Source organism: Protopterus annectens, chromosome 8.part0 (genome assembly GCF_019279795.1).
Source record: "Protopterus annectens isolate FY-2018-M chromosome 8.part0, PAN1.0, whole genome shotgun sequence".
Taxonomy (NCBI): domain Eukaryota; kingdom Metazoa; phylum Chordata; order Ceratodontiformes; family Protopteridae; genus Protopterus; species Protopterus annectens.
In genome coordinates, this window is record NC_056741.1 from 1,779,429,910 (window position 1) to 1,779,444,582 (window position 14,673).

Here is a 14,673-nt window from a genome sequence, read left to right on the forward strand (position 1 = left end):
AACAGCATGCAGTAGTATTCCCATTAACCCAACACACCAGAGTTCCAACAGTTGAACAGCAAGCATAACACATGCATATATAGAACAGTGGACATTCCAACAGCATGCAGGATTGATTGGTGGCAACAGGCCACCACAATTGTGGTATTTGAACAGGGCACATGCATCAAAGTAAATGCACATATTTATAAACCAATAGGACATATGTCCCAACAAATGTTTTGAGATTAGGCATACCCATTGAGGTGTGGAATTTCATTGTTTATGCATATATAGTAGGGTGTAAAACGATACCTCCATTAACAACTTATATGTACTTATAGTTTACACTACATTCCTATTGACTGCAGGTATATATCCCCTACATGTATTATTGCACTAGGCAATGTCCGTTAAATTGTGAAATGGGTTTCGCTAGTTCCTTATATACCTGACCTGTATCTGACATACAAACTGTCCAGGATGCAGATGTTACTGCTACGTATTTATATATTTTATTTATATTTATATATCTACATATCTGGATGTGTTCAGGTGACATTATCAGTTATATTTTAACAGCCCCCTACATTTCTAGCAGCACACTGACATTTCTGGGGAACACAATAACAAGATACTCATGTGCCAGATTTACCTATACATGCCAGCCATGAACCAACAGTTGAGGACTGCATATATGCTTAACAGCTACTGGCACTCCCTTCAAACACTTTATATGGGCCTACCCAAGTGTGGGCTGACAGCGCTTAATACAACAGTACTATTTCTATAATGCAAGAGTACAATAACATTTCGAAGAAAGTGACACGGACACACTCCAGGAATTATACCTTTATTAATTACATTACACACTTTTCTAGAGGCTCTCTCATTTATTTGATATTACAGTGCATGCAGAAGACTTATTCAAGATGTATTATACCTTTATTAATGGGTTACAACACTCTTTTTCAGGCTCCCTCACTTATTTTACATAACAGTACATGCAGAGAAGTTATTCAAGACTTATTATACCTTTATTATTGGGCTACAACACTTTTTTTCAGGCTCTCTCACTTATTTTATATAACAATACATGCAGAATAATTACTAACCTGCCTGCTGACACAGCCTTAGCAGCCTATCTGCATAGGCTTGCTGATTCACAGCATGGACACCTGCAGCTGTGAAGTAAATGAAGTGATATGGAGACATATACATATCCATAATATCGACTGCAATAGCAATTCTTACATACTTCATTCCATGGCTACCTACTCAGTAGTGGGGCATTTTGCATTCCCACGGGCCTCCTGTATCCACTGGTTCAGTCGGTCCTCCTTGCGTCTCTTCAGGTCTGCATAGTGGTGTCTGACCTGCTCACCAGTCCAAGGGACGCCTGTGGCACTGGTGAGATCATGTGCAAGATGGTTTCAAGCTTCCACTTTGTATTCAGTGCCCTGGAACTGACCCTGCAGGAGTCTGGCATCATGATTATGGATGAGGAGCCAAATCATCACTTTTGACTCCTCAATACCCCACCGTTGCGCTCAAAAGTGAGAGCCCTCTCCAACACCAGACATGCTGCCTGCAGATGGGAGCTACAACCAGTTATGGCACGTATTCCCACCTATAGAGCTTAAATATGCCTAACTTCCCACACTTATTTGTGATTGGCCAGCTTTGAAAAATCTCAGCTGAAAGCACACCTGCTTAGCACTGGGTAAACTTTCATTAATATGTATGTGTGTGCTGACAGTGCAAGAATATCAAAAGCTGTCATGGCTTAGTGGCCCAGTACTGGGATTATGGTGCACAGTATCCTGGGTTCGAGGCCTGTCATTGCTTTTTATTTTACTACTGGCCAGACCGACTAGGAGGTGTGGCTGTGTTTAGCCAACTTTGCTCAACTTTGCCCAACATTGCTCTACATTGCTCAACGTAGTTGGCATGATGCGCAGCTCCATGCAAAGTCATTGCACTAGTTAAAGCAGTGCTAAGCTATGAGCAATTACTTAAATGTGCTTAATACTGGTAAACTTTGCTTAGCAGTGCTTCACATTGCTTAAGATACGTTGCTTATGCATTCATCAGTATGCATAACCAATTCACCTTCTTATATATATATATATATATATATATATATATATATATATATATATAAAATATCGTTCACTACTACATAGGCCATTTCAATGCTTTTTACTAAAATGTAAGAGATAAATGTCAGGAATTATTTTTCTATACAGATTTCCTACAGAAAATGGAAAGGGGAGTAGAGGGACTCGAACCGGAAATGCCTCCTCTTTGTGCGAAGGCTCTACCACTACACTATTGCTATTTGGTGTAATTTGCATATAAGTTTCTTATTATCCTCTTCGATGTCTAAACTACTAACTGTAGCTAAGCAATGGGCAAACCCGTGCAATCACGCGCAAATACAGGCAGCTATTTTGGGAATAATAAAAAAAAATAAGGGTTTTACATTTTATAATTGTACAGGGGTTTACAAATAAACTTTCCTTCAAAATTATTAAGCCCCAACCACTCCATTAGCATGTACCTCATTTTATATGCCTGCTGGCTTAAATCTCAGTACAGTAAATGCCAGAAGAAACATTGGCTTTACCACAAGCTCTGTGCTTACCAAGCCAAAATTTCCTAATTCATGGAACTATAGATTAGGACTTCTGTTCTAATTTAAAAATAAAACAATGGACTTCCAGAAATATCTTCAGTTAAAGGAACGTCTGTAAAGTCAGACAAAAATAGTGTTAAGCTTGCATTCTTCCTTTTTCTACTGTCAAGTTCTGGTTACGCTGCTTAGACACACCCATTCTTAATTCTATTCTTATTTCTCATGCTCACAATATAAACAGGTGATTCGTGTTTGAGCATGTTATAATACCTTTGAACTATAAAACACACAGTAATCACCAGCTCAAACTACTCCCTTCCAAGTTCTGCAACTGTGCTGTGCCTACTGCAGTTTTTTTTAAATATAATCTCTGATGTGCCTTCAACTGGCAATCAACTGTTCAGCACTGCTTCTATGGTTCTGTCTTAGTGTCATCAGTACCACCGATGGAGTTATAACAGCCTTGCCAATGCCTTGGGATTAATTCATAATTGTCCAAGGAGAGATCACAAGTTTAGATTGTTTGGAAAGTATGCCTCTCAGTCCTAAACTCCTTATGTTTGGCTGGTTTCACCTGAAAACAAACTGGACTTTTAAAGATAGAGATTTTATGTCTGTGGTGCCATGTGATTACAGATGTTCTTACAGAACTGAAAATAAGTTCATACTGATAGATGGTCTACTTCCAATTCTGACATCACTAGAATGTGAACAAGTATATCAAGGAGGCTAATTAATAGCAACTTCTCACATGCAGTGAGAACATTACTAAATATAATTTTGCCTTAAATATCCATGAATCTTCAACCCATCACTGGCAATTTAGTTGGTTACTGTACAGTGTGGTATCTCCAACAAAGTTTGCACATGATTGGGTGTTACCATGGTGACTGACAGGCAATTAAGGTGTACTGGTGTTGATAAACTTTGAATGTAACGTAGGGCAGAGGATGAGCACATGACATTGATTCTCCCTGTGGTTTGAATTACATCATGTGACATAGAAACACATTTATATTTTTTACAATGTGCACTACACTACTATGTTGAGTAAACTACATTTAAAGTATACTGGGTGGTGTTTTTGCACTCCACCTACATTTGTATTTGAATGACTGCTGTTTAAGCCTGAACGCACACCTTTTTTAATCATGAATGTGTATGAAGGGAGAAGGGAGATGTGAACCAAATTTTAGGTGACTTTTTTCTGGAACTGGTGACATTCCAGCTCTGTTTGCATTCATCTCTAAGTTCTACTACTATGTTAATGACTGGGGTGTGGTAGGGGATGATATGAAGCAAAAACCTTTAATATTCCTTTAAGAACTGGTGGCACTCTGGTTCCATAAGGTTCTCAAACTTTTAATATTACATTTTTTAGAATTGGTGGGATTCCTCCAGCTCTGTTAGAGTCTAATTTCTATTACTAGTTTTACTGACAGACATTGGAGTTACATTCACATTGATGGTGCCCATGCAGGCTCAGTAAACTGTACTCAGATGGTTTTTACTGTGCATCTCTGAGGGAGGGTTTACTGTGTATCTCTGAGGATACTATACTCCACAACAATTTAGTTCAGAGGGCTACAACATTAACATTTTTTCCTGTAGCTCAGGTTTTGATTCCTTTAGTTTCTGTTTTTCTACTGTGAGACCCAAACCAAGTCACTTAACCAGTTAGTGCTTCCAGGTCTTCCCTGAAAGGAGACCTGTGCCTACACCCTACTGTCTACCATGTTTACTTGGCTTAAAAAAAGTGAAAGAACACAAAAAAAAGTTCCTTAACGTTTTTTTTTATTTTTTAAGTAAAAAGCAGCGTTTAGCCACAAACACAGTGTGGCTTATTCAGAGGAATTTTTTTAAAAGAATTATGCAGTTAAACACAATTTTTTAATTATTACTTTTAATCAGTAATTAATTTAAAAGAAGTGAAAGCTTAGTTAAAAAGACAACAAAAAACATCGCCTGCTGTTACATTTACCCTTAAAAAAAATATTCAAAGTGCAATAAACAATTATTTTGCACATCAGAAGCATATGTTATGCACTCTAAACGAAATAAAACATATAAGTAATCTAAAACAAGAAATATATGTAATAACAATATATCAAAAAGAATATAAATACTGACTATACACAAAATGATTTATATTAAAGGCTTTTGTGTGAAAACAAGTGCAGTACTAGCAATACTAGAAAGCATTTTACATTTTTATTTGTTATATTACACACTGGCTTAAAAAAGTGAATAAAGTAAGTAAAACCTAAAACAACTGTGGTTAAAGTAAAATAATATATATACACACACACACACACACACACACACACACACACACACACACACACACACACACACATACATACATATATATACATACGTATATACCTATACACACATGTACATATTTATGCATTATCTATATTACACATTATATAATATATAATGTACACACATATGTACATACATACACACAGTAAAGATCTATATATAATATTCAAAACAAAAAAAAACTCAATAAAAAAATCAGACCATAGACTGAAAAAAATTAAGCATTTTCATTCATTTACTATTTTAAAACATAAACTTCATCAGAAACTTTATTTATTTATTTTTATTTATATTTGTTGACTGGGAGTGTCCGACTGGACGTAGGTCCATTTTCAGCGGAGGCCGGGGAGAAAAGGTCTACAGGTAAAATAAACAGACAGTAGTTACATTGGATTACATAGCGATTAACAATTTACATAGCAATTACTTACAACATATTTACAGATGAAGAACACAGTACATCAGTAGACAACTAGAATCTTTATCTGTGAAGTACATAACAGACATTAACAGATGTTACAATAAGAAGTTCCTGCTGTATAATAAGTACTAGGCTTATGAGCATCTGAGCTTGCTATAATCAAGGTAGTTAGTGGAGTGGTTGGATGGGGTGGGTGATATTAGAGTGGGAGTTGCAAGGGCATAGCCAGCATGTTTTTAGGTGCGCTTTTAGTAAAGTTTTGAAGTGGGTGCATGATGGTATGGAGGTAATTGTGGGTGGGAGGGAGTTCCATAATTTGGCTATGGTGCAAGAGAATAGTGCTTCACCAGCAGAATTATTGGCTTTAGTGATCTGCAAGTGATTTTTGTTGCTGTAGTGGTCTGGTGGTGCGATAGGGTTGCAGTAGATTCTGGAGGGATGGGACATTTACTGGATGGTTTACTAGTTTGTGGGCGAGTGAGAGTTGATACCATTGAAGGAGGTGAGGGAGTTCAAGCCAGCCCAGTTCAGCAAGTAAGAGACAGTGGTGACTACGGTAGGATGCCCCTGGGGCGAATTTGGCAATTTTGTTTTAGCAGGTCTCTAGCTTGTTTAGATCACATTGCCTTAGGTTGGTTTATATTGGAGAGGCATAAAGTAGGGTGGAGATAAGGTGGGAATTTGCTATTGAAATCTTTGCTGCTTTGGTGAGAAGTTGCTTATTTCTGTATAACGCTCCTAGTTTTTTGTCGACTTTTTTTATGGTCATGGATATGTGAATGTCATATTTTAGTTTATTGTCTATTTCCACTCCTAGCAATTTGGTGTGTTCATTTGGGTATATAGTGATGTTGTCTTTTGCTGTGATGTTAAAGTGAGAGTTGTTTTGAGTATGTTTGGTGGGTTGGAAGATGAGTAGTTTAGTTTTGTTTGGGTTGAGTATTAATTGGGCATCAGATAATCAAGTTTCAGCAGAGGAAAAGGCTTCCTGTGTGACTTTTTGCAGTTTGGGTATAAACCTCATTTAAATGTACACTCTAGACAGTGCAAGCATGTGAAAGTTTAAAACTACTGGTTTTAAACTTCCACATGTTGATTGCACTGTGTACAGTGCTCATTTAAATGAAGTTTCTGATGAAGTTTGTGCTTTAAAATAGTAAACGAACGAAAACCCTTAATATTTAGTCTATGGTCCGATATCTTCTGATTGAGTTTTTTTTTGTTTTATGTAGTTGCTGTGTTTACCTTGTTTGATAGTTTATATATATATATATATATATATATATATATATATATATTATCGCAACCACATTTTTCATGGCAATACTGGTTAATTCCAGAGCCTGAAATATGTTTCTTAATGTTTTTAAAATGTTACATGGTGTATTCTCTTTAACAGTCCAAGCTGTTTTCTGAACTGTTATCAATAAAATGTAAAAAAACAAACTGTTGCTGTTGGCTTATGTAGTGTACTTCCAGCATGTTTGTTATTCCAACTCGGCCTGCTGAACGTTCCTTTTTTCCTGAGAGCAAATGCAGTCAATGACAGTTATAATGAAATTTGCCCATCACAGCTGTGTCATTATTCAAGTGTGACTCGTACAAGACAGTATGTTGCTTAGTTTAAGAAACATGTAGCGTGACACTCAGCTTTCCTAGAAAAACGACTGTTTTGAAGCAGTGCTAACTGTACTTGCTGAGAAATGCACACCACATAGAAAGACAAACACATACAAAGAGCAATCAACATTGTTACAGCACTACTAAAATGAATAATCACTTAAGTACTATTTGGTTTTGTCTAAACATGCCAGCATCACACAGGTAAACAAAATCAATGCTGCCAACTTATTCCTTGAAAAACGAAACCACAATCATCTGTCAACCTCATCCATGCTCACTTTTTAAAAGGATTACTTAGGGCAACTTATGCATTGCACTGGCTGTTTGTAAGTATGTGTACACATTTCTACCAAAGTAGTAGTTCACCAAAACCATATTTCCTGTTTTTGTGTTTTCCTTCATTGAAGGATTCGTTCCTCACGGTCCAAATATCGCATTCATCACTCACACAGCGTCTGACACTTCAAGCACTTCTTAGCCACCAGTAAGGAGGTGGAATAACACCTTACAGTGTTTTATGTGGTCCTTTGTAGTCAAAGCGATTTTTGCAACTGCGAAAATGTGGTTGCGATAATACGTAAGTACCATATATAATATCTCTCTCTCTCTCTCTCTCTATATATATATATATATATATATATATATATACACACACACACACACACACACACACACACACACACACACACACACACACACACACACACACACACAATACCTACCATGTAATACATAACACACAAACACATAATACATACCATGTAATACATAATATATGGTATGTATTGTCTGTGCAAACATGGGCGGCCGTGGTGGTGCAGCGGTTAGCACTGCTGCCTCACAACAAGAGGTTCTCTAGTTTGATCCTCGGCTAGGCTGCCCATGTCCTCCCTGTTGTGGCGTGGGTTTCCTCCGAGTGCTCCAGTTTCCTCCCACATCCCAATGACATGCTATATGTGGATTGGACACTCTAAATTGGCCCTAGGTGTGAGTGCGTGCATGTGTGTGCCTTCTGTGGAAAGTTGGGTGCTGGGCTGGCAACTCAACACCGTAAAACTCCACTGCCAATCATGAGCAGACAAGGTGATCTGCTGTGGTGATCCCTAAATGGGAAAAGCCGAAAGAAGACGAATTGTCTGTGCAAACATAATGCTGCTGCCTCAAGTTGTTTACATCAAAGTTGCTAAATATCCAATTTTTACTGCCAGGTTTTAATGATAAATTTCTGTAGTTGACACCTTCATAATTTCATGAAAATAAATGTACTCTTTGAAAATCCATTCAGCAAGGCTGCCTACCCAGGGTAAATCAGATTCACATGGCAAGAAAAAGGTCATTTCTGTAAGGATTTAGTGTAGTTGTAGCTGTACTGGAAAGACTAAAGTGAAACACAAGCATAATCCTGCATCCTACCCATGTACCTAGTGGACTGACCCTTTCAATGACTTTCCAGTACAGTGTGAAGCATCATAGTGAACTCTTTAAATGCATTTGCGCCATGATGGGTAAAATACTGATTACATACAGCTGATATAGAAAGCACTATTTGGAAGGTAACTGTAACTTGACCTCCAATCCTCTAGCTGCTAAGTACAACTACACCAAAAGGTAAGATTAGCATAACTGATACATTGCATAGCTGGATATTCATACCTGTGATGTCATTCCTTGATGCAATTGGGTTAAACTTCATGGCATATAGATCAGAGATGGTAATCTTCCAGCCTTTCTTTTGTAGTGTTTCAACTGCAATATTTTTCAAAGCACTGTTGAAAGAATTCTTCTCCTCATGAGCAAGGACTATTAGCACATTCTTGACTGAGTAAAAAGAAGAAAAAACAGCATTTAGACAGCAGTACTTTACTATAGCGTATCAGTTGTGCAAATCCAATTCTAAAGTCTCATCTACTCAACTATACATAACCTGCTAAAATATGAGTGGAATATTTACTTTCAAACATCCCTCAAAAAGTTCTATCAGCTGAAGATAAGGGCATGCTGGAACACATGTGGCACGCTGGGACGCATTTTTCCCTCTTTACACAGCAGCAGCATTGCACCCAAACTATGAGGTACTTGCTTACCAAACTAGCACATTTAAGTGCATTAAGAATCGGGATGTTTAACATGGTTAAATGAGAAATGGTCACTATGGTCACAAGTGCTCATTACTTCACATATGCAGCCTTTACTTTATATCATTTTATGATGCAGAAAAGGCGGGTCATCCAGTAGAGCTGAGAAGCGAGGTGGTTAATTGAGGAACGGGATATGGAGTACCATGTACCCCATTGTTTTTCTACAAAAGGTAACAGCATGTGATGGCTTGGCATGACTGAAATCTAGCAGAGGCCAAATACAGTACAAGCATACTTCACATGCTTCAAGGGCATAAAAGTGTGTGTACCAAAAGGACAAACTGCCAACAAGGAACTCCTCCAATGTCACTGTTGCCATTCTGACCTACCAGCACTTTCATTTTTTTTTTGGAGACAGAAAGGGTTGAAATTTTTAAGTCAAGGACACTGCATTTGTTCCTGGAAACAGAGTAGGACAGCACACTCTAGGGGTACCAACAGCTGTTTAGTAGTCCTTGCAGGGTGTGACCCTGCATATATACGTGATACTCCAATATATTTCATGTAAAGCAAAACGTGCTCAGTAAAATATACTAGCTTCCGGAGAGACTGCCTGCACATCTTTAAGGTATGTCATGCTGGACTTGACAGCCTTTAGAAACAAACTCAAAATATCACATTTGTTGCTGCACATTAGTGTTTATCAAAACTGGTGCATCTCAGAAAATTCACTTTTCTCTGAGCTAGTGATCTCATTAGCAGTAAAGTAGTCTGGGGTACAGGGGTGAAACAGCAAATTAAGATTGCTGTTGTTTCTGTTAGTTCAATGTATCAGACTTTCATTTAAAGTCATCTACTGCAATTTGAAGATACACTAACAGTCTTATTTGTAACGCAATCAACTTTATTCTTGTTACAAGATGGACTTGTCTAGATAACACATTATGGTGTTGGCAGATGAATTACTGTACAGTGGTTGTTTTATATGCAACCCATCTGATATGGCTCAACCAGCATTTGGTGTGTACAAAGCTGCATTTTCTGAAGAATCAGTGATAGTGCTTCTCTTAACTTTTAAAACTGACTGGGTTGTTTTAAAATATGAACAGCTACCTCTTTTACTAGTAAATCACTTATCTGCTTCATTTCACTCTCAGTTATGCACTGAAATAGTAAACTGCACAGATTAGGTTATAAAAGTAGTTGAATAAAAAAAGGTCATAACTGGATTCATGCATTCCCCTGGCAATGAAGAGCACTAAATCCCAGTTACAAAAAGTGACAGATGAGCAGACATCCACTACATAGAGTAAAAAATGTGGTTATGGACAGGACTCTGGGCAAACTAGGGATTAAACTAGGGATTACTAGATAAAATAAGTATCACTGAACTCTACTTCAGAAAATTAATTCAGGGGCTAATGTTTTCCATCTTCTGCAGGCACAAGCAGACACAAAAAGGTAACAGTGTAAAGGAATCACACCGTAGAAAAGCTTTTAACATGACTAGCTAAACTAAACATCAAGAAACAGAGTAATGGCAGGCAAAGCCTATAAGTGACCAGCAAAACTAGGAGGTTACAGTGCTTAAGACAACTGCTAGAAAACTGGCAGTCATTACAGAAAAGACCTAATTAATGTCAAACTACTGAGTACTGGCTACCTAATCCACAAAACATATAACAGAAGCTATGGTCATATGGTGTCCACTTCTCACTGCCAAGCCACATCTACTTTGTGTCATCTGGCAACCAATGTATCCTTGGAATGCAGAATGCTTAATGCGGCCTCCTCAGATCTCTTAGGCCTTGAGTTTGAAATAATCTTCAGTAGTTATCTGTGTGAAGTTTGGAAGTCTCCCCAATTTAACAGATTGTATGTGTGTGTATATATATATATATATATATATATATATATATATATATATATATATATGTACAAACACAGACACACACACACACACACACACACACACACACACATCCACATATATATGGATTCACTTTTTAATGTTGAAATAATGAAATATCAAATTTCAGTATTTCGAAGCTATAAAGTCAAATCTGAAAAATGCAAAAACCCCAAAACCGTGAAAGTAAAAATTGCGAACTTAAACACATCATACACCACACAACATATACACCAGCCTACCCACACTACAAACAACAAACAAAACACAAATAAATATAAAAATGCAAATTAACAAACCTACACTATAAATAATCAGGGAGGCAAGCCCCCCTGCACCCCCCCACACCCCCACTACTTATATATACTAAATCTGAGATCGCACCAAACAAAAAAAAGACAGTAAACTCACACCTAGACATTCTACAGTCCCCTTGCACACACACATAACATATATATAAACACCACCACTTTCAACACTTAAACACTCATACTTTTACTTGCCTACCATAACCCACACCTATAACTTCCAAACACACTCACATACACTCAAACACATACCCAAAACCCTTACAAAATAGTCACTTACTTTAAATTACAGCAGAATCCACACTCTAAACTGTACATCATGCACACAGTATATTCCAAGTCATGTACTGGAAAACCATAACTGCGAATTCAACATTTCCAGATTGGCAGTTATGTAGTTTCGCTATTATGAAAATTTGACTTTATGGTCTTGAAATATGAAGTTCGATATTTCAGTATTTCGAGATTATAAAGTAAAAGCATACATATATATATATATATATATATATATATATATATATACACACATATACATACACACACACACACACACACACACACACACATATATATATATATATATATATATATATATATATATATATATATAGGTTCATAGGTTCATACTAGGCTATCTGCCCTAGAGCATTTATAAGCCTAGCCAGAATGTGTTTGGCTTTCGCCACCCATTTTAAAATTTGCTATGCCCTTTTTTTGAGGTTAGTATACTGTGCCTCTGTCTAACAGTGACACAGAAGTCATACCCGGGGTAAACCTACGCTCTCCTATCCACTCAAGATTCCTCTTGAAGAGAGTCAATGAGGGACTCTGCCTAACCTGGACTGGGATTTTATTCCAGAGTGAAGGGAGCCTCTGGGTTATGAATCTGTCCCTCCAGCATGTCCTATTTATTTCAGTGCTGAGGTTCAAGTCTCTCGAGTGTGTAGCTCGATAGGATTTGGATTTTCTGAGGTGCAGCATGTCCATTAATTCTGGGTTGGACATGGCTTTATATGTCAGGCACAGATCGCCTCTGAACAGGCGGTATTCCACTGAGTAGAGCTGGAGTTTCTTTAACCGGGCAGCATATGGCATCTGTTTGAGCCCTTTGATCCTCTTGGTGAGGTACTTTTGGGATCTTTCCAGTTGCTGCAGGTGTCTGGTAAGGTACATCCCAAAAGGGGCATTGTACTCAATTATGGGCCTGATGAGGGATGAGTAAAGAGGCACAATGACCTCCCCAGATCTAGATGTGAATCCCTTCATGATTAGGTGGGCTATATAAAATGTTTTTCTAACCACTTTGGCCACGTGGTTGTCAAATGAGAGATTGCTATCAACTTGGGTCCCCAGGTCCCTAATTACTTCTTCTGTACTTAATGGATTACCACCTATGTGGTAATTTGTGGGCACTTTGTTTTTGCCAAAGGGGATGACTATACACTTTTTGGCATTTAGCTTGAGGCCATGGCTCTGGCACCAGTTGTCTGTTTCTATGAGGCCCTTTTGGAGGATGCTTGTGTTGGCTGGAGAGTCGATTATGGCACCCAGTTTGCAGTCATCTGCAAACTTGGTCAGCCACAGTCCTTCCGTGTTGGCCTGTACCTCCGAGAAATATATACTGAACAAGAGAGGTCCCAGGACTGAGCCTTGTGGGACGCCACTTGTAACTGGTTTGGAGTCTGACATGGCTCCAGCAATTCTAACCATGTGGGTTCTGTCCTTGAGCCAGTTTGCAGCCCATCTAGTGACATAGGGTTTTATATTTAAGCTGGTGAGCTTATCTATAATGCCCGAGTGGGGTATTGTATCGAAGGCTTTTGCGAGGTCCAGGTAGGCTGTGTGGACCACCTTCCCCTCGTCAATGGCCTTGGTGACTGTTTCAAAGAAATCAACCAGGTTTAAGAGGCAGGATCTGCCCTTAACAAAGCCGAGCTGGGTAGAATCCAGTGTCTGTAGGTCCCCAATATCTTTATTTATGAGGTCCATGATTATCCTTTCCATAGCTTTGCAGACCAAGCTAGTCAGGCTTATGGGGTGATAGTTTCCAGGATCTGTTGAGGCACCACCTTTATGGAGAGGGACCACTGTTGCTGTACGCCACTCTTTGGGTACATATCCTGTAGTAAGGCTGAGATTGAACAGTAGTTTTATGTTTGGGTTTAGCTCTTCTTGGAGTTCATGTAGGACGCAGCCCGGGACACCGTCTGGTCCCATTGATGCTGTGTTTTTTGCTTTGGAGAGGGCGGCTCTTACCTGAGCATCCGAGATGTCAGGGGGGCAGCACTCTGCTGGAATAGATATTTGCCCTTTTGGTGGGGAGGGGGGAGAAGTTTGCGCTGAACCTGTCAGCTAGGATGTTGGCAATGTCTGTGGGTTCGTGTATTTTTGTCATTTTGGACTAATTCTGAGCATATCTGGGAATTACCACCCAGGTTCCTAACATAACTAAAGAAAGCCTTGTGATTATCCTTAGTGTCCTGTGCAATTTTTCTCTCGAAGCTGGCCTTAGACGATTTTATGAGTGCCCGTAGTTTTTTGCTAATACTGATCAGAGATGCCTTCCCTTTTTGGAATTTTGCTCTATCATTTAGTAGCTTCCTCCTTCTATTGTATAGCTTGTTTATGGCTGGGGTCCACCAGACAGGACGTCTGCCTTTGGAGGAATGGGTCTTGGTTTTATTTGGGATCGATGATCCATGCATTCCTGACGGTGTTCATAGAATGCGTTTATAAAGGATTCTGCGGTCTGGGCCGTATTTTCCACAGGCCAGGGGCTTTGAAGGATTCCACCTCAGTCTTGAGGAGTGTGAAATTTGCTTTAGAGAAGTTTTCAACTGTGGTTTTCTGGGCAGGGGTGGTGTCGGGATTTGAATATCCAGTGAGATTAGTTTATGGTCTGATCTTACCAGTGAGGGATACACTTCTGGTCTGGAGCATAGAGTCCCAATGTTGGTGATGATCAGGTCCAGTATGTTTTCCCCTCTTGTGGGAGTGGTAACAAGTTGTTCCATAGCATTTGAGTTTATAAATTCTAGGAACCTTTGGGCTAGGGTGTTGGAGCTAGAGTAATGCTCCCAGTCTATGTTTGGGTAGTTGAAGTCGCCCAATATAATGGTGTTTGGAGAGACCTTCATATTTTCCAGTGTTCTCATGAAGGCCGAGTGGGTTTCTTGGGTTAGGGAGGGTGGTCTGTAGCAGCCTATAAACTGGAAGGCAGTTTTACCCACTGTTAGTTGCACATGGATAGTCTCTGATGCTTCGTGCTGTGCCACCAACCTGGAGGTGTGGGTATCTTTGACGAATATTGATACTCCCCCTCCTTTTGTGGGTCGGTCCAGGTTTTGGGGCCAAAAAGCATGGCATGAGGTATAACCTGGTAGTGCTGG

At 38.9% G+C, this 14,673-nt stretch overlaps 1 protein-coding gene across 1 annotated transcript in view; it reads right to left on the reverse strand.

Annotated features, from left to right (window-relative positions):
- Positions 1-14,673, reverse strand: part of LOC122809636 (NAD(P)H dehydrogenase [quinone] 1-like) — a 291,346-nt gene that overhangs the window by 239,531 nt on the left and 37,142 nt on the right. The window contains exon 2 of the mRNA XM_044081273.1: positions 8,643-8,807. Coding sequence (XP_043937208.1) covers positions 8,643-8,807 — 165 coding nt within the window. The remainder of the gene's footprint in view (positions 1-8,642; positions 8,808-14,673) is intronic.